This window comes from Hemiscyllium ocellatum, chromosome 48 (genome assembly GCF_020745735.1).
Source record: "Hemiscyllium ocellatum isolate sHemOce1 chromosome 48, sHemOce1.pat.X.cur, whole genome shotgun sequence".
Classification (NCBI taxonomy): Eukaryota; Metazoa; Chordata; class Chondrichthyes; order Orectolobiformes; family Hemiscylliidae; genus Hemiscyllium; species Hemiscyllium ocellatum.
The window spans coordinates 6,348,743-6,375,462 of record NC_083448.1 but is presented as its reverse complement, the minus strand read 5'-3'; the positions used below and the strand labels follow the sequence as shown (position 1 = coordinate 6,375,462).

General features: G+C 46.9%; 1 protein-coding gene across 1 annotated transcript in view; it reads right to left on the bottom strand.

Moving 5' to 3' along the window:
* LOC132837064 (cGMP-dependent protein kinase 1-like) overlaps positions 1-26,247 on the bottom strand; it is an 89,775-nt gene extending 63,528 nt beyond the window's left edge. The window contains exons 1-3 of the mRNA XM_060856747.1: positions 25,928-26,247; positions 17,276-17,442; positions 1,244-1,357 (exon numbers count right to left, since the gene is read on the bottom strand). Of these exons, the coding sequence (XP_060712730.1) occupies positions 1,244-1,357; positions 17,276-17,442; positions 25,928-26,247 (601 nt within the window). The remainder of the gene's footprint in view (positions 1-1,243; positions 1,358-17,275; positions 17,443-25,927) is intronic.
* Positions 26,248-26,720: the final 473 nt, after the last annotated feature.

Sequence of the window (26,720 nt, the reverse complement as noted above, 5' to 3'; positions counted from 1 at the left end):
AGAGTGGTGGTTTAACCTGGAGGGTCACCACACAGTGGGCGAGAGGAGAGCCCTTCGTGAAAAACCTCAGCTGGTCGGGGAAATCAAACCCACACTGTTGGCGTCATTCTGCATTGCAAACCAACCATCCAGACAACTGAGCTAATTGGCTCCCAATTCGATTCCTTGGAACGTCTCTCCACAACAACCTCATCTCCCATTGAGCTGTCACTGCGTGATGCCCACATTCAGCTCCGTGTCCCTACAGGAATTAAATCGACTGGCTTGGCCTGCTTGTGACCGAAGACCCATGACCCTATGGCTGATATTAGTGGGTGGCACAGTGGTTAGCACTGCTGCCTCACAGCGCCTGAGACCCGGGTTCAATTCCCGACTCAGGCGACTGTCTGTGTGGAGTTTGCACGTTCTCCCCGTGTCTGCGTGGGTTTGCTCCGGGTGCTCCGGTTTCCTCCCACAGTCCAAAGATGTGCGGGTCAGGTGAATTGGCCATGCTAAATTGCCCGTAGTGTTAGGTAAGGGGTAAATGTAGGGGTATGGGTGGGTTGCGCTTCGGCGGGTCGGTGTGGACTTGTTGGGCCGAAGGGCCTGTTTCAACACTGTAAGTAATCTAATCTAATCTATCTATCTATATTTACCTGCCTGAACAAGCTTAAATGTATAGTTTAAACATATAGTATAAAGTATAAACATACAATTTAAGTATAATTAGAGCTGGGTAGCAAATGCTGGTTTGTGACCAAGACACCTAAATCCTCTGAAAAGGATTTTTTAAAAAAAATTCCTCCCAGCATTCACAGGCAGAAACCAAAAACGAAATACTTCAGAAGCATCATCCTTTAACAGAAAGCAGCTTTGGTTAAGTTATGAACCACTATTTGAGATCATGATCTGGGTGTCGTGGGAAATGATTGACTTGGGGGTTCTCAGAACATGACTGAATATTTAAATTCTAAGGTAGTCAATGAGATTTCTTGCAACTGCTAAATTCCAACGTGATAAACCAGCCCAGAAAGTCAGTCACTTGCTGGCAGCATTGGTGTGCTGAATTTGTCTACACTTCGACTTGAAACGGTAAACTTGGCCGACTCACTAAATGCTTCAGCAAGCTGCACTCCATTTTCTCTTTCTGAGAGTACCCTGCACCATTGCCACTCAACTCTGGTGCTCGACACCCCTAATCATCTTGGTGTCAAATAACATTAATATTCGATGTACACCAACCCTCCCCATGCCTCCGACCTACCTTTGACTGTAGCTGTCCTGGTGCAGTTGTACAGGATGGCCAGCTCCCCGAACACTCTCCCTGGTGTCATTGTGCACAGCTTCACATTGTCTTTCGTCACCTCCACCTTGCCCTCTGAGGAGACAAATAAAGAAGTCACTCACCCATCAGAGGACCCGCACGCCAGACAGCTGCAGGTAGGAAACTTCCAGGAGCTGAGAAAAATGCCACTTGTTACGTTGCAGTACAGGGGCAGTCTCCTTGCAACTTGGGAAACTAGGTGCAAACTTAACACATGGTTGGTGTGCCTCCTCGTGGGAGTCCACCCGAGGCGTGTCGGAGCTGGGATGTCATGTACAAAACTTGGGGAGGCTGCTTTGCGAATACGGCGGACAATTCTGGTCACCCTGCTACAGGAAGGATATTGTTAAACCATCAAGGGTGCATCAAAGATGTACAAGAATGTTGTCAGGACTGGGGGGCGGTTTGAGCTATGAGGAGAGGCTGGGTAAGCCGAAACTCTTTGCCCTGGAGCATTGGAGGCTGTGGGGGTGATCTTATCAAGGTTGACAAAAGGGACATACTGCACGTACGGAGGGAGAGACACACACAATCTCTTTTACAAAGTCACGTTGCTCACATTAAAAGCCGAGTGCATCACAGAAGACTGCTTTGCTGCCTTCTTTCCTTGGTCCATCAAGTGAAGACTCTCAGGGTCCCCCCGTGACCTGAGCCTGAACATAATTCTTTCTCGAGTTGACCTCCTAACTTTCTCTCCCAGCTGAAGGAGTCTGAGAGAGGCACCTCATTTCTCTCAACTCCTGACAATCCGATTCCCCGACCGAGGGAACCACAAAATGCAACAACCGGATCAAGAATGAAAGAGACAGATTTCAAGTGACTTGGGAAAAGAAGCAGATAGGAGATGACGGAGACCTTTTTCCACACACCAAGTGGTTGGGTCTGGACACATTTCCTTGAAGTGTGCTGGAGGCAGGTTCAACTGAGGCATTCAGGAGGAAGGAGAAAAGGCAGGGGAGGTGGACCAAGTCCCCATGCTCATTTGGCACGGCTGGTACCGCTGACTTGCCTCTCTGGAACACTTCTGCCATGAATAAAAAGCAAACTCCTGCAGATGCTGGAAATCTGAAATCCAAGCAGGACATGATGGAGGTACTCTGGTCTGGTCGAAGCCGCGGCGAGCGAAACAGAGTTAACATTTCGAGGCTAACGTGAGTCTACTTCAGAAATCTCCCCCACCTCAGTCTGTTGTGAGGTCCCCAGCATAGGTAAGATGGTGTGAGCCTGTGTATGAACAGGCTGCTGTGTAGTGAAAGGTTTCAGGTTCTCACGGTGGGTAAAAGGGGAGGGAAGGGGATGAAGAGGCAGAGTGTTGCACCTGAGGAAGGTGTTAAGAGGCTCGGGTTGGCGTTTGGTCACTGTGCGATCTAAGCTGGGGTGTCGGTCTAATCGTTACTCAGCAGTTATCCTGGGTATTTAATAGTCTAACATTTCCTGAATAACTATTTACGAACTGCAGTGGGGGCCTTCAAGTTCACCGATTTAAGTGGAGACCTTTGGAAGGTTCCAGGTGCGCGGGGATTGCCAGGTAGCAATATTCAATTTCCCCAGGCAATCCCATCGCAGCCTGCTACACCGGGGATTCTGCACGATTTCCACGTGCACATCCCACCGATGCGGCAGAAGCGACCCATCCAGCTGTTGGAAAATCCAGGCCATAAACTCATTCAGATCTCGGCTGCTCGCACCCTAATGTACAGAGAGTCCCATTCGCCGCTCACCCCTGTGCTCAGTCATCCCCACCACACTCAGAGATATTGTACACTTCTCATTCCAGTTTCCTGAAGCGTTCCTCTGTAATAATCGCTCACTGGTGGCCATGTCTTCTGTTGTCAAAACCCTAAGCGCTGGGACATGCGTCCCCACCTCACTTTCCTCCTTTCAGACAGACCTATATTGGGTCATATTTTTTCTTCATTCATTCACAGGATGAGGGCATTTTTGGGTAGGCCAGCATTTAACACACATCCCTGATTGCCCAGAAAGCAATTTAGGAGTCAACCCCATTCCTGTGGGTCTGGAGTCACATGTCGGCCTTCCCTGAAGGACATCAGTGAACCAGATGGGTTTTCCTGACAATCAACAATGGATTCATGGTCATTATCAGAAAATGAATTCATCAAAGTTATTCCTGAATTCAAATTCCACCACCAATTCAACCCTGGGCCCCAAGGACATTACCTGGATCTCTGGATTAATATTCCAATGGTAATACCATCACACCATCGCCTCCCCTGATCAATGGCCAGATAGCTCCTTGGGCGGCACGGTGGCTCAGTGGTTAGCACTGCTGCCTCACAACGGCAGGGACCCGGGTTCAATTCCCGCCTCAGGCAACTGTCTGTGTGGAGTTTGCACATTCACCCCGTGTCTGCGTGGGTGTGCTCCGGTTTCCTCCAAAAATCTGCAGCTTAGGATGAATTGGCCATGCTAAATTGCTGAAAGTGTTAGGTGCGTTAGTCGGGGGGGGGATCTAGGGTAGGGGAATGGGTCTGGTGGGTTACTCTTCGGAGGGTGGGTGCGGACTTGTTGGGCTGAAGGGCTGGCTTCCACACTATTGGGAATCTAATCTAAGCTTTTTGGCTCAGTGTTATACTTTGCTCTGCACAGTTGCCTGGATTGTTAAAAGGTGCTGAATAAATAATTGCTGTTTGGTGGTCAATCCAACACATTCACAGTAATGTGAAAAGGAAAACATATGTCTTATCCTTTTGTGGCACCACGCAGCGTACAGGAGAGGGAAACAAAGCTGGCAGAGTGTCAGATGTGCCCGAACAAAGACTGGAGAAGAGAGAGGCTGTCACCGGCAGCTGCCACCTAAAATAAGTCGGACGCCTGTTGGTCCCCATCCTCATCACAATCGTAGACGGAGAGAGAGCTCCGAAATGCAGTCAGCACAACCTGCGCAGCCAGCTTTTTCCCTGCAGGAGACAGCTGACTCAGAATGACACTGCTATTGCCAAGGTGTCCTCACAAGCTGGCACAGTTCTGCCTGCAGTGGGAGGACATGGATTTTCCTGCAGCCTGGAATCTTACCAGTGCAGGACAGGGGTGGGTGGGATTGCCGGGCTGCAGTGACCTTGAAACCTCTTGATTCTGGGCTCCTGCAATCCTCACCACGGTGACATGCCCTTTCCAGCTTTCTCCAGCAGCCACCACTCTGAGTTGCAGTCATAGGATCGGAGAAGTCAGCACACAAACAGACCCTTCGGTCCAACCAGTCCATGCTAACCATAATCCCAAACCAAACTCGGCCTGCCAGCCTGCACTTGGCCTCTCTCCTTGCAAAGCATTCCTATCAGGTACTTCGGTAAAAACAAGGACTGCAGATGCTGGAAACCAGATTCTAGATTAGAGTGGTGCTGGAAAAGCACAGCAGTTCAGGCAGCATCCGAGGAGCAGGAAAATCACAGCTTCCTGGATTACACCTCTTCCCACCCTAACTCCGGCAAAAATGCCATCCCGCATTCCCAATTCCTCCGCCTCCACCGTATCTGCTCCCAGGAGGACCAGTTCCACCACAGAACACACCAGATGGCCTCCTTCTTTAGAGACCGCACTTTCCCTTCCCACGTGGTTAACGATGCCCTCCAACGCATCTCGTCCACATCCCGCACCTCCGCCCTCATACCCCACCCCTCCAACCGTAACAAGGACCGAACCTCCCTGGTGCTCACCTTCCACCCTACCAACCTTCGCATAAACCAAATCATCCGACGATATTTCCGTCACCTCCAAACGGACCCCACCACCAGGGATATATTTCCCTCCCCACCCCTTTCCGCCTTCTGCAAAAACCGTTCCCTCCGTGACTACCTGGTCAGGTCCACGCCCCCCTACAACCCACCCTCCCGTCCTGGCACCTTCCCCTGCCACCGCAGGAATTGCAAAACCTGCGCCCACACCTCCTCCCTCACCTCCATCCAAAGCCCTCAAGGAGCCTTCCACATCCATCAAAGTTTTACCTGCACTTCCACTAATCTCATTTATTGTATCCGTTGCTCCCGATGGGGTCTCCTCTACATTGAGGAGACTGGACGCCTCCTCGCAGAGCGCTTTAGGGAACATCTCCGGGACACCCGCACCAATCAACCACACCGCCCCGTGGCCCAACATTTCAACTCCCCCTCCCACTCTGCCGAGGACATGGAGGTCCTGGGCCTCCTTCACCGCCGCTGCCTCACCACCCGACGCCTGGAGGAAGAACGCCTCATCTTACGCCTCGGAACACTTCAACCCCAGGGCATCAATGTGGTCTTTACCAGTTTCCACATTTCCCCTTCCCCCGCCTCACCCCAGTTCCAAACTTCCAGCGCAGCACTGTTGCCATGATATGTCCTACTTGCCTATCTTCCTTTCCACCTATCCAATCCAACCTCCCCCCGCCCTCGACCTGTCACCTTCACCCCCACCCCATTCACCCATCGTACTCTTTGCTTCCTCCCTGACCTATTACCTCCACCCCCACCCCCATTCACCTATTGTACTCTATGCTACTTTCTCCCCACCCCCACCCTCCTCTCATTTGTCTCTCCACCCTGCAGGCACTCTGCCTTTATTCCTGATGAAGGGCTTTTGCCTCAAAAGTCGATTTTCCTGCTCCTCGGATGCTGCCTGACCCGCTGTGCTTTTCCAGCACCACTCTAATCTAGACTCTGGTTTCCAGCATCTTCAGTCATTGTTTTTACTTTTTTATCCAGTGAAAAAAGTCCCAGCCTATCCAACTTTTCTTTGTAACTCAGACCCTCCATTGCCAGCAACATCCTGGTAACCCTCACTTGCTTCATAGTGTTCCTGTATCTGAGTGACCAGAATGAGTCACAGTATTTCAAAAGAGACCTCACCAGTGTCTTGTACAACCTCCAACATGACTTATCAATTCCTCTATTCAAAGGACTCAGCAATGAAGGCAACCATACTAAATGCCTTTTTAACCACTCTGTTGATACGTGAGGCAAAATTCAAAGACTTATGTACCCGAACCCTTTGGTCTCGAAAAGCGAGAAACTGTCAAGCTGCACAGAGGATGGGGCGCGTCCAGTAAACAGCTCATGGGTCCAGGAAACGCGAATGCAATGCTCACCTTTAACGTCAAAAGGTCCAGAATAGAAGAGAGCATAAGTCATACTTTAGCTGGACAAATCCTTGGCTGGAGTAATGTGTGCAGATCCGGGCACCATACCTGAGGAAGGATGTACTGGACTGGGAGGGAGTTCAGCAGAGATTTGACTTTCACAGTGGAGCTGAGAAAAGAATGAGTACACTAGACTTGTTCGCCTTCACATTTTTGAAGGTCAAAGAGTGACGTGGTTGATTAACTTGATATTATCTTGAACGGACAGAGAGAAACTACTTCTATTGGTTGTGGAGTGCAGCATGGAAAGCAGTCTAAAAACTATCGCTAGATTTTTCAGGGTTGAAATGAGGAAACCCGTCAACACATTAAGGGTGGCACATATTTGGAACTCTCTTCTGCAGACAGCAATTGACGCTTCATGAATTCCAGTTTGAAATGATGTACGCGAGGGGCTGGGCAAGATGGGTCATGTTGCAGGGCAGTCATATCCAACTGAATGGTTGAAGAAGCTCACAGGACAAATCGCTTTTCCTATTAGAAAAATAATTAAGGATCAAAATATGATGACAAAGTCGGGAAGTCTGCAGAGAACAGGAGTGCAACAATCAGATAAAGACATTAAGTACAGATCAGAATTAAGGAAAATATTCAAGAAACACTTGCTCTGAAGTCCAAGAGAAGGTACAACTCCTCAAGATAAATCCGACAGTGTAGGGAGATACAGTCATCAAGTTCTACATCACGGAAGTAGATCCTACAGTCCAACCCAGTCAGATATCCTTAACTAATCTATTCCATTTGCCAGCATTTGGTCCATACCCTTCTAAACCCTTCCTATTCATATACCCATCTAGATGCCCTAAGTGTTGTAATTGTACCAGCCTTCACCACTTCCTCTGGCAGCTCATTCCAGACACGCACCACTCTGCGTGAAAATGTTGCCCCTTACGATCCTTTTACATCTGTCCCCTTGAACCTTAAAACCTAAGCCCTGGGAAAAAAACCTTGGCTGTTCATCCGATCCATGCCTCTCATGATTTTATTAATCGCTAACTCCGACACTCCAGGGAAAACAGCCTCAGCCTATTCAAGGTCTCCGTATAACTCAAACACCCCCGACCCTGCCAGCATCGTTGTAACTCTTTTCTGAAACCTTTCAAGTTTTACAGCATCCTTGCTTCCTATAGATGGGCAACCAGCATTGTGCACAATATTACAAAGGTGGCCTAACCAATGTCCTGTCAACTGCAACACAAGCTAACACCTCCTTCCTTCAAAGCACTGGCCAATAAAGACAAGCGCACCATAGACCTCCTTCACTACCCTGTGTACCTGTGACTCCACCTCCAAGGAACAATGAACCTGCACTCACTGTGTGAGCCGCATTGCCATCTCTGCCAGTTGTACTCCCTGGGTGTCATCCATGGCCAGTGCCTTCATCGTACATCATAACAACGTAGCAACCCCAAAGCACTGCAGAGCAACAAAATCACCTTTGACCTCAGTGTGTGGCTGACAAGCCATCAGTTGCTACAGGGGTTGACCTAGTTGCAGAAGGACAGAGGACTGCAGCACCCTGCGAGTACCTGTTCCTTCAGTACATCGTACTCAGTCATCAAGGGTTTCATGCCTATTCACGCCTACGTATCTGCACGACCAGACAGTGTTTAAGTTCAGACCTTATCCTGCTCACCAGTTTTGATCCTAAATGCACCTTCTTCTCAGACTCTGACCACATGTTCCAGACTCCCCGATCAGGGAAAACCTCTTGCAACTTCCACGCAACTTTTCAACATTTTCTTTGAACAAACAGTCCGCTGATATTCACAGTATGTGTTAGCGTCAATGCTGAAGAGCAAAGTTACACAGTGTCTGTGCGCATGATTACAAGGTGCAGTAAAAGACTTTGAGGTGCCGGTGTTGGACTGGGGTGGACAAAGTTAAAAATCACACAACAGCAAGTTACAGTCCAACAGGTTTAACTGGAAGCACTAGCTTTCGGAGCGCCGCTCCTTCATCAGGTGGTTGTGGAGGTCGAGATCACAGAATTTATAGCCAAAGAGGTCCAGTGTCATGTGTCATGTCAGTGAACAATCTTAGAACTACGATTTGGAGATGCCGGTGTTGGACTGGGGTGTACAAAGTTAAAAATCACACAACACCACGTTATAATCCAACAGGTTTAATTGGAAGCACACTAGCTTTCGGAGTGACGCTCCTTCACCAGGTGATCTGATGAAGGAGCATCGCTCCGAAAGCTAGTGTGCTTCCAATTAAACCTGTTGGATTATAACGTGGTGTTGTGTAATCTTAGATTTCAACTTTCATCTTCTGTAATGGGGTATGCTGGTTTCTGTTCTTTGATGTGTAAACCCCAGAACGACTTTTAAATTACCTTACGATCTTGAGAATGTAATTTAAAAGAAGTGCTGGGATTTACATATCAAAGAACAGAAACCAGCATATCCCATTCTAAAAGATGAAAGTTTAAATCTAAGATGGTCGACCGTATCACTGGACTCCTTTGGCGATATATTCTGTGAGCGTGACCTTAACTTTCACAACCACCTGACGGCGCTCCGAAAGCTCGTGCTTCCAAATAATCCTGTTGGACTATAACCTGGTGTTGGGTGATTTTTAAGTGTGTGTGTGTCTGTGTGAGAGTGAGAGAGAGAGCGAGTGAGCGAGAGTCAGCAAAAGAGAGCTCCTCAATATGAGTGACAGACGAGCAGAAGACTGATTCATCTCATTTTACTCTGAATGGTTACTGCATATTAAACTGGCAAAGAGACCAGCTCTGCTAATAAATGTATTGGTCTATCCTGTAATTGCAATCTAACTGAATTTAAAATAGGTCAAATTTCAGCTCATCAGGGAGTTGTCGATAGCCTTTCAGACAGATCCATTACCCTTTTCGTATTTCACTGGCGCCTAATCCTCTATCTTGTTTTGATTGCAGCTGGATGCCAAATAAAAGAGAGACAGAGAGAGACAGTCAGAGAGACAGATGACAGACACAAATGGGGGAGTGATAGACACACAGCGAGACAGAGAGAGAGAGGTAGAGACAGAAGTCGGAGGTGGGGGAGAGGAGGGAGAGACTTAAGTGGCTGAAGAGTGAAAGGGGAGAGGGAGAGAGAGGGGGAAGAGACAGTGGGGAATGACAGAGAGGGAGGAAGAGAGAGAGGGGGATGAGGGGAAGAGAAAGAAAGAGGGTGGGGGCAAAGTGAAGGGGGAAGAGAGGGGAAACGGAGAGAGGGGGATGGGGAGAGAGGGGGCAGAGGGGAAAGAGGGGGGCAAGGAGGAAGGGGGGGCAAAAGAGAGGGGGAGAGGGCAGGAGAAGACAAAGGGGGAGAAGACAAAAGTGGAAGAAGACAAAAGGGGAGAAGACGAGAAAGGGGGAGAATGGGGGAGAAGAAGGACAAGAGAGCAGGAAAGAGAGAGAGAGAAAGTGAGGGGGAAGAGAGAGAGAGGTGTGAAGGAAAGAGGGAGGTGAAGAGAGAGAGAAAGGAAAAGAGAGCATGCGCGTGAGAGAGAGAGAAGGCGAAAGTGGGGGGAAGAGAAAGAGAGAGGGAGAGAGAGAGGGAAAGAGAGGCGGGAGAATGGGGGAAAGAGAGAGAGAGATGTGGAGAGAGAGAGATGTGGAAAGAGAGGGAGGGAAGAGAGGGGAAAAGTAGGGGGAAGATGGGGGGGAAGAGAGGGGGAGGCAAAAAGAGTTGAAGGAGAGCAAGAGAGTGAGGGGACAGTGAGGAGAGAGAGGAGTAAAGACGGGGGGTGAAGAGAGACGGGAGGGAGAGAAGGGGAAAGAAAGAGAGAGAGAGAGAAAAGAGGAAGTGGGTGCAAAGAGAAAGAGAGGGAAAGAGAGGCAGGGGAATGGGGGAAAGAGAGGGGGGAGATATCGTGGGGAAGAGAGGGGGTAAAAAGGTTGAAGAGTGAGGAAGAGAGAGAGGGGGCAGTGAAGGAGTGAAGAGAGATGGGGGAAGAGAGAGAAGGGGAAAGAGAAAGAGAAGGGCAAAGAGAGAGACAGGGGGAAAAAGAGAGAGATGGGAAAGAGACAATGGGAAGGGCAAACAGAGAGAAGGGCAAAGACAGGGGGGAAAGAGAGAGAGAAAGGGAAGAGAATGAGAGAGAGAGAGAGAGAGAGAGAGAGAGAGAGAGAGAAGGGAAAAGGGAGGAAGAGAAAGAGAGAGGGAGAGACGGAAAGAGTCGGGGGATTGGTGGCGGGGGAGAGAGACAGACAGAGAGAGAGAGAGAGAGAGATGGAGAGAGATGGGGAAAGAGAGAGAAAGAGGGAGGGGAGGGGGGGATGAGAGATGGGATAGTGAGAGAGGGCAAGAGAGAGGGGGCAAGAAGTGGGGGAAGAAAGAGGTGGGGGAGCAAGAGAGAAGGGGGCAAGAGTTTAGGACTTCAAGGGACAATTAGGGGAATACAGGAGCTTTCTGTTCCAATCATGGGATATGGGCATCGCTGGCTGGGCTAGTATTTATTATTATCTTTATATAACTGTTCTCAAGAACATAGTGATGAGCTGTCTTCTTGAATTACTGCAGTCCCTGGGTTTTCAATTTTAGAGATAGGTGATAGGTATCAAAGTGAAAAATCAACAGGAATTAAGGATACTGGAGAGATCAGCTTTGGCACAATAACTGGCACGTTAGAGGGACAGCAAGATAGACATTTAATTCACAAAGTGTTTTGATGCGTGAGTGAGTGAAAGAGAGAGAGAGAGAGAGAGGGAAAGAGAGACAGGAGAATGGGGAAGAGAGAGAGAGAGATGTGGAAAGAAAGAGAGGGAGGGAAGAGAGGGGACAAGTAGGGGAAAGACAAGGGGGGGAAGAGAGGGGGAAGCAGAAAGAGTTGAAGGGGAGCGAGAGAGTGAGGGGACATCCCTCATCCAAAGGTACTCATCCAACGTGCTGAATAGCCATTTCTGAATTCTTCAAGTGCTCCTTGGGAACCTCCAAGACAGGAAAGAAAATTAAGCAGAGGGAAAGAAGAAGCCTCTTTGGGGTGGAACCCAAAGAGAAGAATATAAGAAGCTCCACTGTGAAATGCAAGCTCTGAAAATGACAAAAGCTATCACTATTCAGTGAACTGTGCATCACCCATGGTAGTAATAGGCCGCCCAACTCACTATTGCAACTTCCAGCAGAGGAGCACAGCATCCAGTGTTGCATTATACCCTCTTGTTGACAAATGAGAGAGCAATATTAACACACACACACACACCCCTACATGACAACGTGTTACCTGAACCTTGTAAATGCTTCTATCCCTAGATGAGTGCGCATGGAATTTAAAGAGGATGGGAGCATTAACAATTCATATTTTAAACACTGCTACCCAATCGCCAGCAATGAAAGAATAATTGCAATTGTACAGCACCTCTCAGGGTCTGAAAATGTCCTGCAGAACATTAAAACCAATGAAGTACTTTTGAAGTGTCATTACTGTAGCAAACGAAGCAACCAATTTGTACCAAGAAAACTCCGACAAGCAACAATAATATCCTGACCAGATAGCATGCTTTAAACCATCTGCCTTAATTAAGATTGGGTGTTTATGTGCACACGTGCATTTGAAGGGGGATTGTCCATGTTGTAGAAACTAGAATTCTCTTCTTTTTACTGATACTATTAAAGCTTCTGTTGAGAAAGAGAAACTTGGTCGTGGGCTTGCTTTTCTCCTGGATCGCGGTCAGTCAAACAACTTGGGTTCAGGTGTTGTTGCTGGGAGTTTTATCCATTTGTACATTGTGTAACCAAGTGTAATGCAGTCGGGCAGTTATCGGTGCACCGTTCCCAGGTGAGTCATGGCACACCCAAGAGGGTAGGACAGTGCCTTCGCTTAAAGACTCATCAGAAGGTCAACACCTTCAACTATGCAGTTACCTCAGCTGCGGTAACTGTGTTCAGGTCCTGGACAGGGGGTCGTACCCACCATCTTTGGACTCATGGAGAAGTATGCTACCAAGTGAACCTCAATTAACACTCTCTTATGAGTCCTCACAGGACTCTGCAATGCTCTAGTTTAGGCTGGAGCGCTCGAGAACCCTAGAAAGGAAACTCCGCTGCATCTGTCATCCATTTCATTTTGTGCAATTCTCTCCTCTTGAGCTCCAATGAATTGTCAGTGAAAGCTGCAGTCCATTTGTGAAGGCGCTGAGCGAAGTAATCCTGCTGACATGGACTGTATCCTCATTTACCTTTCCTTACTCAGGGAAGATCACACGACACTGCTGGGGATGCACTGCAAACAACCATCGACACATTTTTCCTTCAGTTAAGGCAATTCTTTCTCTGTGCTGCCCCGCCTCTCCCTGCCCACTCTTTCCCCTTAAATGTCCTCCCTGCTCTTCACCATTATTCCTCCCCTTTCCCATCCCTCCTCCCCGAGCAGCAGACATCATGACCATGTAATCAGGTGGATGCCCAGACTTTCAGGATTGCCTCCTGTCCTACAATGCATCCAGTTATCCAGGCAGATCCCTCAGCTAGTCCAAATGGATAAGCCTCTTTCCTTCTATCACAAGTATTCACATTTCCATCCACTCGACAGTAAATTTCTAACATAAGTACAAGTTAGACGGACATCTCTCTCTCAAAAAACGTTAGATTAGATTAGATTCCCTACAGCGTGGAAACAGGACCTTCGGCCTAGCAAGACCACACCAACCCTCCGAAAAGCAACCCACTCAGACCCATTCCCCTACATTTCCCCCTGACTCATGCACCTAACACTACGGGCAATTTAGCATGGCCAATTCACCTAACCTGAACATCTTTGGATTGTGGGAGGAAACTCATGCAGACAAAGGGAGAATATGCAAACTCCACACAGACAGTTGCCCAAGGCAGGAATTGAACCTGGATCTCTGGCGCTGTGAGGCAGCTGTGCTAACCACTGAGCCATTGTGCCGGAGTGGGCAACACCAGTGTGTTTAGCCACGAGTTCATTAAAACTTGTCTTGTTTTAGCTTCAGGCCAAGTAGAAATAGGAGGAGGCCACTCAGCCCCTCCAGTCAAGGTGATGAGCATTTCAATTCCATTCAACTACCTTGGTTCCCGATGAATCGACATGCTTGTGTGGAACAAATCCCAACCTTGACAGGTTCAATCGCAGGTTCAAGTCCCAAGACCGTGACAATGTCGAGGGGGAGAAGAGAGAGGAAATATGCTTTTGTCTATAGTTCCATTCCTGATTTCCAGTGAATACTCCCAACAATTTGGCTCATTCATTAAACTGCTCAGAATTCAGGGGGTTGCGATCGGGATAAGACATAGTGAGCTCATCGATTAACTCCAATTGAGAGAAAAACACGATAATTACCAACATTATGCAATGCAATGCCATCGCAATGCTATAAAACAAAGCGTGCACTGGAGCAAACTAAACAAACACATTGGCACCACTTCCCTGCACAGTCCATGATTACTAGAGTGTCTTGTTGTGCAGCTGAATCGCATATACTCACCTGTTTGCAGTGCTGTCCCAATAAATGTGCAAATATTCGCTGCTTTCGGTCCTCAAATGCTTCACCCTGGCCCGCTCCTGTCTATTCAATGCCTCTCTTTGATAGCTTCCGTTCCCCAGCCTCCAACTTGGTGACTGCACTTGCAATTCATTGTTTAGGACCCGGGTATTTGAAAGGAGAGATGATGACTTTCCGCTCGCTGGAGCTTGCACAGAGACTGCATTAATAATGCATCCCTCCACTGTGCAAGGACAAAACCTGTGTGAGGCTTTTGCACTGCTTCAGTTCGAAAAGAATACTCCCAGGGATCAAGGTGACTTCGCGAAATTCAAGAGGGAGCAAACACTTGCACCAAATACATACAAAGCAAACACAGCAGCATCATCAACCTTTGTTCCATTTCAACATCAACAATGTGTCAGGAAATGGTTCATTTTCCTGCAAGGATTATGGTGAGAGATATCAGCTCTCTGCCTGCTGGAAGTCTCCTTTCCTCAACATGACTATGGCTGCCTTCAAACAAGAATAGGTCGGCATTTCCTTGGTTGGTTTCTTTCACTCTGAACTCAGGAGTGCGCGCAATGGTAGGACCGAAAGAAAAATACTCCAACACCCGTTGAAAACAACACCCAGAACCTGCAGTTGCCTGTTTTCAACCCATTCCCCTTGTGCAAGCATGGTGAAAGGAATGTTCATTGCAACTCTTGGCAGCATTTACCGTGAACTGCCAGGCTCGCTCGGATGCGGTTCCACAACTGCAACCAACTTCTGTTAACCTCAGAGTGTTAACCTCAACCAATATTCGAGACACTTGACCCTGTTTTCACTGCACGTTCACATATCATAGCAGAAATTCCTTTGGATCTTTGAAAGGGTGGATGGTGACTTGCTGTCCCAGATTACCACTAAGATGTCAATGTCTCTTGATGTCAGTGTGTGGCAGCACATACGATAGCGGGGACATGAGATCGTCCCCTCCAAGTCACCTGTTATCCAACATCACCGTTGAGTCAAAATCCAGAACTCCCTCCCTAAGAGCACTAACAATACCATGAGTGCACTGACACCTCACAGACTGTCGTAGCACAAGAAGGCAGCTCTCCGCCAACCTTTCTCTGGCAACTGAGTGCTCATTTTCTTGCAAAGTTCACACCTGAGTTAGTGTCAACTGTGGCTCAGACGGCAGCCCTCTCTGACATACAACCTTCTGGGTTCAAGGCCCATTCCAGACTGACACTTCAGTGCAGTGCCAAAGGTGTGCTGCACTGTTTCAAGTGCTGCCTTTTAAATTACATACTGAACCAAGCTCCAGCTGTCTCTTGGCATATTGCAGACAGACAATCCAATAACACTATTCAAAGGACAGTCGGAGCATTCTGCCCATTATCCCTCAATCAAAATTTGATCAGCTGACCATTGTCGCACTGCTTGGAAGTTTGATGTGCATAAATTGACCGTCACGTTTCTTACATTGCAACAGTGACAATGCTTTAAAAGTACATCATCAGCTTTAAAGCTGGTGAAAGGGGGGATTTAAACACAAGTGTTTCTTTTCCTTTTCATGCCCAGGATTGAATGTAAAAGAAAAACATTGTTTTTCCAGTGCAGACACAATGGGCTGAATGGTCTCCTTCCACAACGTGATATCTTTGTGACCCAGTGATTCAAGACTCCCATATTGTTGGAGGACCCTCAGGAACTCAACCTCTATGCGTAATGTCCTTCCTAAATGCCCACTAAGTTTCTATATAGATAAGCTCAGACTGCAAAATGAACCACAGCATGTAAATGCAATGAAAACATTTAAACACTGGTTCGTGTGCTTGCAGTAAGAGATCCCTGACATTTACGGCTCATGCCAACTCTGGTCAATACCTTCATGCATTTTTCACAGCACGTCGCAATCTGCATTGAACCAGACTGGCTCTTTGAATTGCATTGAATGGAGTTGGTGAAGTGTTATATGCTACAATCATCTCATTTTTGAGCAGTCCTGCAGAGATTCGATTCAAAAGATAGAACAGCAGATAATCAATTGAAAACACGTAAAAAGATGAATTTGTAATTCTCAACAAGCATTCCATTCTGGAATAAAAACCCCTTCAGGCAAAGTGTTCTGACTGTGGCTGACAAGAGAAGTTAAAAAAACAATGCTTTGGATTTCATGAAAAAGCTGATCATGCTATCAAAAAGGAGCAAGTCAGAGGATTGGGAGGATTAACAAATGGCCAAGAAAATGATCCAGCAAAGGAAAATAGAGTGAGAGTTGACTGACGAGACATAAAACAAACCTGACTGTAAAGGAAGAGATAAGTGACAGAAAACAGTTGGGGCTCTTGGGACACAGACAGGATGAATTAGCAGAGGGACAAAGAAACTTGAGTAATTGGACAAAAAAAATTAATTGGCATCTGCCTTCAGGAGACACAGAATAGCCTCAACAATGTGGGGAACCAAGGTCTGAAGAAAATGAGGAACCAGAGGACACAGTTTAAAAATAAGGGGTAGGCCATTTAGGACAGAGAGGAGGAGGAACTTCTTCACCCAGAGAGTGATGGGTGTGTGGAATGCTCTGCCCCAGAAGGCAGTGGAGATCCAGTCTCTGGATTCGTTTAAGAAAGAGTTGGATAGAGCTCTCAAGGATAGTGGAATCCAGGGTTATGGAGATAAGGCAGGAACAGGATACTGATTGAGGATGATCAGCCATGATCATAATGAATGGTAGTGCAGGCTGGAAGGGCAGAATGGCCTACTCCTGCACCTATTGTCGACTGAGGAACTTAAGGATATTACCAGTAGAGAAAACAATGGGATTAAAAGACAACAAATCTCCTTGACATGATAGCTTGTGTTTCTGGGTTTTTAAAAAAATGAGGCCATGCGCATGGATTCTGGAGCATTCTCTGCAATTGGAAGGAACCTAAATTAACCTTTTTGTTAAAGGGAGGAGAGAGAAAACAAGTGCCAGCCAGCAGACAGCAGTGGTCGCAAAGATGCTAGAATGCATTAAGGAACATGTTAACAGATCACTTAGAAAGTCTAAATATGACCGGGCAGATCAAAGACGAACTGGCGAGAGGGAAATTACAGTTGACAAATCTATTAGTGTTTGAGGTTCTAACTACAAGTGTGGGCAACATGATTGGGGCTAACATATTGGCATAGACTGAGGATTGGTTAATGGACTTAAACAGACAGTAGGGATAAACGGGTCACTTTTTGTTGTCAGGCTTTACCTCGCCAGGTACCACAAGGATCACTTGTATTGGCCACATAGATGCAAGGACCGAGCGGACCTCAGGGGAGTGAATCGCCAGTGCCCGCTCTCCTTCTTTCGTTCTCAGTAGCAGATTTTTACAATACCCAGCAGCTGGAAAGAACTCCGTTAACTGCACGCAACTTTCAGATTTTGCATTCCTACCTTCCATTACGTACACCAGTGAGCCCACATCTCCCTCCTCAATCACACAGCTGCCTTGGCTGTACTCCACCGGGTACATGCAATCCACAATCTCCTGAATCTGAGACATCTCCAAGTTCTTCATGAAGTCATTCTCCAAGATGGCATCCTTGATCAGCTCCTTTGACCTGCACACAGAACCAGAGAACAGGATCTGAGATGGTGAGAGGAGTGCACACATTTTTATCTGCTTAACACCCAGTCACCTGACGGCCTCTGGACACAAGTCTTGAGAGAATTATATTCCTGATTCCAAGTGGCCTGTTTGGAGAGTCCTTGAGAAATGTTTGGGAACTGTCCCCATGCCATCCCTCCTCTCAATTGGTTATCCAACACTTTGCACTATTTCGATAACATTGTAGAAATCTAAAATCGTCCTACTCACCAGTTCCCACTCCAGACCATTCATTCATTCATTCATTCAATCCCAGCACTTCCAAAACACAAACTTGACTCAGTGGTTTTCTCATCCAGATGTCTAAATCCTCTCAAACTCGAAGCTTCACATTGTTGTGTAATGTGTCACAGTATATCTAGAATAGACATGCTCCTGTCATCACCACTGTATCATAGCAGATCGTCAAAGGGTTTAAGTATCATATTTTCCATCTTGACTGTGACCACTTGAAGCATGAAATGCTGCTGAAAGCGTGCAGCTCGTTGGAACTGAGGAAGGGAAGGTCGAGGGATGAGTCGAGTAAGGTTAAAATACCTGACAGGAAAGGGCAAATTCAACTCAATCTAGCTTCATGAACCAACAGCAGAACTGGACAAAAACTGGTTCAACCCAGGTGACGAGGGTACATTTATCGTGAATCCAAGGCTAATTAATATTGCAGGAAAGAGTGGTTTTGGAATCTCAAACACCAAATGCACAGCATTCTTTCAAGAAAGCAGCTCATTACCACCTTCTGAAGAGGCAGTTAAGGAAGAGTGATAAATGCTGGCCCAGTTAATGACGGCCATATCTATTTCAATATGATGACTGAACCAGGAAGCCAGTCTCCTTCAGGCAGAGTGGTTAGGATCTGGAAATGAGCTACCCGAGATCCTGGGTGGTGATGCTGGACAAAGAGCCTTTGGACTGCAAGTTCATAGCTCCTTGAAAGTTGAGTTGCAGGTAGATAGGATAGTGAAGGCGGCCTTTGGTATGCTTCCCTTTATTGGTCAGCCATGATATGGAGGAGCCAGTGTTGGATTGGGGTGGGCAAAGTTAAAAATCACGTAACACCAGGTTATAGTCCAACATGTTTATTTGGAAGCACTAGCTTTCTGAGTGCTGCTCCTTAATCAGGTAGGATTGGACTATAACCTGGTGTTGTGTGATTTTTGGTCAGAGCATTGCGTACTGGAGTTGGGAGGTCATGGTGCAGCTGTACAGAACATTGGTTAGGCCACTTTTGGAATACTCTGTGTAATTCTGGTCTCCCTCCGAAAGGAAGGATGTTATGAAACTTGAAAGGGTTCAGAAAAGATTTACAAGGATGTTGCCAGAGTTGGAGAGTCGGAGCTATAGGGAGAGGCTGAACAGGCTGGAGCTGTTTTCCCAATAGCATTGGAGGCTGAGGGGAGATCTTACAGAGGCTTATAAAATCATGAGGGGCATGGTTAGGGTAAATAGACAAGGTCTTTTCCCTGGGGTGGAGAAGTCCAGAACTTGTGGGCCGCGGTTTAGGGAGAGACGGGAAAGGTTTATAAGGGACCTAAGGGGCATGTATGGAATGAGCTGCCAGAGGAAGTGGAGGAGGCTGGTATAATTACAACATTTAAAAGGCTTCTGGATGGGTATATGAATAGGAAGGGTTTAGAGGGATATGGACCGGGTGCAGGCAAATGGAACTAGATTCATTTAGGATATCTGATCGACATGACCGATTTGGATCAAAGGGTCCGTTTCCATGCTGTACATCTCTATGATGCTATGTCAAATTGCCATTCCTTGGATCTGCAAAGGTTCCAATTGAAATCTTGCTTTCCCTTCCCATCGACTCCCAATTCACTGACATGCTGAAGGATTCAAACAAGTTTAATTCTTTTCCACGACATTCCTGAGGAGAGAATTCCAAATGGACCAAGCTGCCGCCTATTCAGTTCCAAAGTGAACTCTGACTCAGCCTAAATCCATCATAAGGAAAATGTTCAGCCAATACCCGACGCCAGACAATACCTTTCCACTCAGATCTGGCCAGGTGTTGAGTAAACAGACTGGACAGAGCCAATAGTGAATGAAAATTGACAATGGTTCACTACTGTGCAATTCAAGTTGCATGTATTGTTTTCACTCTCTTGTATGCTTACTGAGAAGTCTTCCACTGCAGGCTACACTGTATGAAACTAAAATGCACTCTTTATACACAGAATTAAGGCTTCACTCGAACTACTACAATGACAACTTTGGACATTTTACTAACTTGCATGTATTTTATACACAAACTGTTGTTGGTATTAGCATCCTAAAGATAGGGGATAGACTTCACTAAAATTTACTTCTGGATGCACTGGTGATTAGATAATTTATGCTTCAAATATAATAAGCAACAGCGACCAAACTGTACAGATACAATGGATCTCATTACAGGATTTTAGCAATACCTAATATGGCAGAAATGTCCTCTTTAATTAAGAAATAATATGTTAGCCTGCATTATAAACGTCAATCAGAGGATTTCAAGTCCACAATGTTGTCTCTTCTTTAACACAGGAATCGACTCCCTCAGTCAAGCAGTGTCCAACTTTGATGCAAGATGGGACATTCTCAGCAAAATTGCCTTTGGCCTAATTTCGCCTGGACTTTCTGAACACCCTGGTTTTGATAAGAGAATCGCAGCAGCATCACGTCAGATCTATTGCTGGGCCATCAATGTCATTTGTGGGTGGACATCTTTGTGAACTGTGTTGGGACCTCTAAATTTCCCCGCATCTAAAAAACTGCCTCTGTTACGCAGCTCCCATCCCGTTAGAGTCGTAGAGATGCATGGCATGGCAACATACCCTCTGGTCTAACCTGTCCCTGTCAACCGGATATCCCAACCCAATCTAGTGCCACTTGCCAGCACCCAGTCCATATCCCCTTCCAGATGCCTTTTAAATGTTGCAATTGTACCAGCCTCCACCACTTCCTCTGGCAGCTCATTCCATACACGTACCGCCCTCTGCATTAAAAAGTTGCCCCTCAGGTCTCTTTTATATCTTTCCCCTCTCACCCTAAACCTTTGCCCTCCAGTTCTGGGCTCCCCCACCCCAGGGAAGAGACTCTGTCTCGTTATCCTATCAATGCCCCTCAGAATTTTATCAACCTCTACTAGGTCACCCCTCAGCCTCCGACGCTCCAGGGAAAACCTCCCCAGCCTGTTCAGCCTCTCCCTGTAGCTCAAATTCTCCGACTCTGGTAACATCCTTGTAAATCTTTTGTGAACCCTTTCAAGTTTTACAACACCCTTCCGATAGGAAGGAGACCAGATTTGCACACAATATTAGAATGCTTTTTCTCAATATCTCCCCTTTCTAAGTGCTTCCAGAAATTGATCGGGTGCAGAAATTGATTTTCTTCAATCAAATGATCTTATCTTTACATCGTACACCTGACACCAACACCTTTTGGTCACAAATTGAATTGGTCTCCAAATCTGTGCAATTCTGTATTTGACTACCTTCTGCCTTGTGCCAGAAGCAGCAAAATTCTCAAGTTAAATTATCACATTTTCTCAACGCAATTATACTTTCCACTCAGTTGCAGGTGCAGTGTTTCTGTTACATTTAATGCCCCTTGTCAATGTGATCTCGGTACAAAGACAAACTTCATTTTGCACAGAATCGGAAGCAACTCTGGCAAATATATTCACAGTGTGCATAATTATTCACAAGAGAATCAAAGCTCACAGCTTCTGCATTTTTCAGGATGGGTACACGGACTGCAGGAGACAGCACTGCTCCTGACGTGTGCTGATTCAAAGCAACTCAAAGACATCTGTCTGTCACTTTAAATAAAAATAACCCACTGCGAGGCGCTTATCACTTGCAGCAAAGGTAGGGACAGCTCTCCCTTGTGATGATGGAGTGGCTGTATGCAGGTTGACGACACTAGAAACCATCGAGCTGTGACAGTGAGCAATGGAGTGAAATGGGGGCCAGGAGAATGCTTTCTGGGAAAGACAAGAAACCGATTGAATAGAAGCCATCACATGAAATACTATCTGAGAACCAGTCAGTCATCGATGCAAGCATGTGTTTCAATAGTTTGCAATATTTCTGAAGCAAAAGCAAAGAGCCTGCTGTTGGAATAACAGTGGGCTGCTGCAGTGACCCTCAGCCTCCATGCACTTTTTTGCAATCGCAAGGTCACCAGGATTTGGTAACCTCCCTGGACCCCCACCCCCTGCCCCCCAGTGTGATGAGGATAAGTCTCATGTTCTCTGTTCAGGTTCAAGAATGAACATTTGGAAGTTCATGGCGATCCAAGCTCCAGCACATCAGGACAGATGTTCTTTAGGGGGTTAATTCAAGGCATTAACAGGTTGCATGTGTATGTCTCCATATGCAAGATGTGGTTATCCCCAAGTAAAGAGCAAAATGAGGGCGGCAGAGCAGTTGCTCCCTTGTTGCCTAACCGAACAGTTATTTAACAACTAATTCCACAGGCTCACCACTCTCACACTCTATCAGCAAATATATGAAGATGGTATCTAAAAGGTACCATGCATGTGGACCAGAAGTGGGAGGGGGCCAAAATTTAGATCCTTTGGGGATATTTGAGGTAATGTTACGGTCAGGGAAAGTGAAGTTTTGCGGCTGATTTTCTGGCCATGACGGTGTACATAAGTGTGTAACCAAGGAGGTACGGTCCCACCCACCAGAAAATTGCAGAGAGGTTTTAAAGCAGGGTAGTGTGGGAAAAGCTCCACAGTGATCAAGGAGGATTAAGAGTCTAGCTTTGTTCATTATTTTGATGCTGTGTACACGCATATTCCTTTTGGAAAGAAGACACCAACAGAGCATCCCTCCAACAAATAACACATATGCATATCCATCAGGTCAGCCACATTCATGAAGGAAATCTCCATTAATAGACTGATCTGCTAATTCTGGATTGATATATGCACATGTGAGATAGCCGTTTCACAAATGACGTTCAGCCTCTACACAAGTATAAGTCATGTCTGACACATTATTTTTGGAACACTTATGCCAGATTTTACAATAAAATTAGGGAAATAAAAACAATGTATTCTTAAATAATTTTCAATTTAAAAAAATTAAAATATCTTGAATTTTTTTAAAAACTAGTACTCCTGATAATTCTCCAAAGAAGCATTAAGATTCATATTAAAAGGAAGAAGTCCCTGGAACCCAATTGTTCATCTCAATCATTTATCCATGGGTTCATTCAGTTCAGGAACTTTATGGAAGGGAACATTTTAATTCTCTGTCTTAAACTGTTATCCAAATTAGATAAAGTGAATAAAACATTAAAGGAAATTAACACATATTTTGTTGGGCAAGGGTTCTAAAAGGTTATGGGATTGAGGCATAGAGATGATGGTAAAATTAGCCACTGAACGACCAAATAGACTTATGGAGTTTCTCGTGCAGATCTGTGCAGGATTTACACTCCCCTAGATTCGTTGGGTCAAATGGTTGAGATTAGATTAAAGTGCGGAAACAGGCCCTTCGGCCCAACAAGTCCACATCGACCCGCCAAAGCGCAACCCACCCATACCCCTACATTTACCCCTTACCTAACACTACAGGCAATTTAGCATGGCCAATTCACCTGACCTGCACATCTTTGGACTGTGGGAGGAAACCGGAGCACCCGGAGGAAACCCACGCAAACACGGGGAGAACGTGCAAACTCCACACAGTCAGTCGCCTGAGGCGGGAATTGAACTTCTGTCCCTACATCTCATGTTCTCCCAGCACTGCCAGGCCAAGATAAGAGTAACGCTTTGTTAACCAACAACAAAAACAGAAATTGCTGGAAACACTCAACAGGTCTGACAGCATATGTGGACAGAAATCACAGTTAATGTTATGGATCTCGTGATGCTTCCTCAGAACTGGTGGTAGGTAGAAAAATGTCAGTTCATATGCAGAAGGTAGGGTGACAGGATGGGGCAAGGAGTAAATAATAGGCAGGGTTAGAGCCCAAACAGAAAGTAGAATGGTTTGACAAAAGGAGTGGATAACGATCTGGCGAGGTGAATGAACAGTTGTTAATGGAGTCTCTTAGTGGCTGACAAGAATGTGTAATAACAGACGATGAGATAACACGGCCTGGTGTGTGGAGGTTAAGGTAAGGATATGGGAGAGCTCAAGTCCTGAAGTTATTAAACTCAATATTGAGTCCAGGAAGCTGCAAGGTCCCTAAATGCAAAACGAAGGGCTGTTCTTCCAGCTTACGCTGAGCTTTCTGTTTTGATTTAATGAAGTTCTCTTTACATTGTCCATTAAAGGGTGAAATTTCTTGTCTGAGGACAGCGAATCTATGGAATTCATTACCGCAGAGAACTGTCAAGGCTGGGTCATTAAGGTATATTCGAGGCTGAGACACATTTCTAATCAGTAAGGGAATCAAAGATTATGGGGGAAAAGGAGTTCAGGTTTATCACAATCAGCCAGGATCTAATTGAATGGACAAGCAGCTTGATGGGCTGAATGGCTTACATCTGCTCCTATGTCTTATGGTATCATCATCAGACCCTCGAGCGCTATTGGTTCAGAGCTCAATGACCAACATCTGAAAGGGTGGGTTCAAATCAGGAGGGTGCCACACAACCTGCTCAGAGCTGCTGTCAGCTTGCAGTCTTCATGGCTGCACTTCCCCACAATTGATCCTCATTCAACTCGATGGTAACATTTCTCAAGTGTTCCAATGGGCGCTACATCTACCCTTTTAACCACATGCTTGGTATTAATCTCAAGGTCACTTAAAAATAAATGTAAAGAAGGAAATATTGGTTCCTGCTGGAACTTTCTTCAGTGGGAGAATGAAACAAAACTGTCTTGTTTCGCCTTTCAGCCAAATGCCAAACCTCTTTTGACATCCGCTTCTAAACACACAGCCCCCCCGCCTTCCAGGGCAATAGATGAAAGGGAACACCACCCCCTGCAAATTCCCTTCCAAGTGACACACCATCCGTTTCATTCAACACATACAAACCCATCGGGCCTCTGTTAGCTTTTTCAAAACATTGTTCAAGTAGCAAGTTTTGAGAAGATTTGCAGCTCAGGTTGAGGTTCTGGAGGCTGAGCCGGAAGGTTATTTTTAATTCAGCTCCAGCCCAGCAAACAAACCTGCATCCAGTTTCAAGTCGTCCCCCTCCCCTGTTCTTTCTTCAAAGCCCTTCAACTGAATGATTCATCTGTTGGAATCTACTTTTCCCACACTTCCAAGCTAGGTCAAACTTTCCAAAATAAGATATTCTCAACTACTTGCTGGGTTGAATGCTAATTATTTTAATCTGGGAAGTTTTCTTCCCTTAAAACCCATTCATTTCGATTCTCTCTGCTCAATCATTTTTGCAGAACAAGAGAATAATTCTGACTCTGCTTCTCTACTTCCCACAACTGAAATCCCAGTTCCCTTTCTGGCAAATCCTCTGCACCTTCTTCAAAGCCTCGTATCCTTGTCCCCTCCAGAAATGCAACCACTTGGTTCTTAATGCAGTCAATATAATTTTCTTAAAGTTTCTGCTGGTTGTCCTATGCGCTGCAGTTTGAGCAATGGCCTCAAGTTAAGATGACTCAGCCTCCTGGTGGACAGAGGTCAGAATTCCTCTGATGTGGGGCGGACAATGGATAATTTTCAAAACAAAAGGGGCAGTACCCATACTCTGCAGGCCCTACTCGATGATACTAAGTTGTCTAAGTAATAGCTGTGAAAAGGCGCCCACAGAACAGACTAGACTTAGAGGAATTGGTTGCGGGGTGGTGGTGGGGTTTTGGGATGGAAGGAGGCATCCATGAGCACCTCCAGCAACAAGACTCTTGACTGTTCCCTCTGCCCACCATCGTGCACCATGCCAATCAAGCCTCCTCCACTAGCTTGATTCGGATTCGACTTCCCAAACCAAATCCCCACTTCCAGACAGTTGTCAGCGACAGGAATGTACCAACTGCAGGTCAACTCAGCTTAATGAAAACCACTGCAGGAAACGCAGGGGTGAGGGATCATGCCCATTTGCGCCAACCCCTCCGACCCAAACTGGTGACTCTTCTTAATGCCCCGTGAGATGATCAGGTTGAGATAAACTCAGCCAAGTGCTGGCCCTGCCACATTTTTCAGTACTGGTGCCGTGTTCAAAAAAACATCAGCAACAAAGCTGCTAAGTGCCCGGGGTGTCATGGCCCTTGAGCCAGTGAGCCAGTCCAGTGGGAAATGCTAAGTGTCCCATCGGTAGCTGGGGGTATGAGGGTGGGACCCCTTCACCTTGTGGTCACCACCGTGTGCAGCATTTTCTCCCTCACAGCGTCCCACATGTGGGATGTCCACTCCCAGACAAGGGGAGGGGAGGCAACTTTTGCTCTGGGACGTTGCTTTAGTTTGAAGGCAGCTTTGGTACAGGTGGGGGTTTTTTTTTGGTGGTGGGGAGGGGAATGGATGCAGTAACTTACTGTGCACTCTTGGAGTAGCAAGACAGGGTGACGTGGCTGATGTCCTGGATGTCCAAGGCGGTGGGCTCTGCCGAAATCGCCTGCCTCTTGGTCCTCTGCTGCTCCTGCAGCGGGACGCCGCCGGGCCCGCCCTGGCTCGCCGGGGGGCCAGCAGCCGGCCGCAGGACCGAGCGGTACTTGTCCAGCTCGGTCTGCAGGTTCTGGATCAGCTCGTCCTTTTGGTCTAGCTCCAGCTCCAGCTCGTCGATCAGGGCGTCCCTCTGCCTCAGCTCCTCGATCTTCTCCTGGAGGGCGTATTGCAGGTCCCGCAGGGTCCCCATCCCTCCCTGGGTTGGGGTGGGCAAGTTGCAAAAAAAAAAATCTTGCCCTCCCCACTTCCAGGGCGAAGAGCAGCTCCGTCTTGCAGCCAGGCGCAGTTCAGGAATCATTGAGCATTCTCTCTCTCTCTCTCTCTGGAGCAGGTAACTGCCTGAACGCAACTACATTCCCAGGGAGGGGGCGTCCAGTTACGTGCAAAGAGAAAAAAAAAATCCTCTGGCGAATTAGATCCCCCCCCCCCCAAATGCTCAGTCAACCCCCCATGCCGAGTCCAGCTAACTCTTGGGCACTTCTCACCAGCCAGTCCATTCCCCCCCCACCTCCCAGCACAGAGCCTCAGTCACCCTGTAGACTTAGCAGAGACAATGAAACATAACACAGGAAAACAACAGCCCCGAAAGGAAGGGGTCTACATGGTCGCAAGAGGTTAGCAGGAGGCTTGCAGCTGAATGCAGGCTCTGGAGGATGGCGAGGG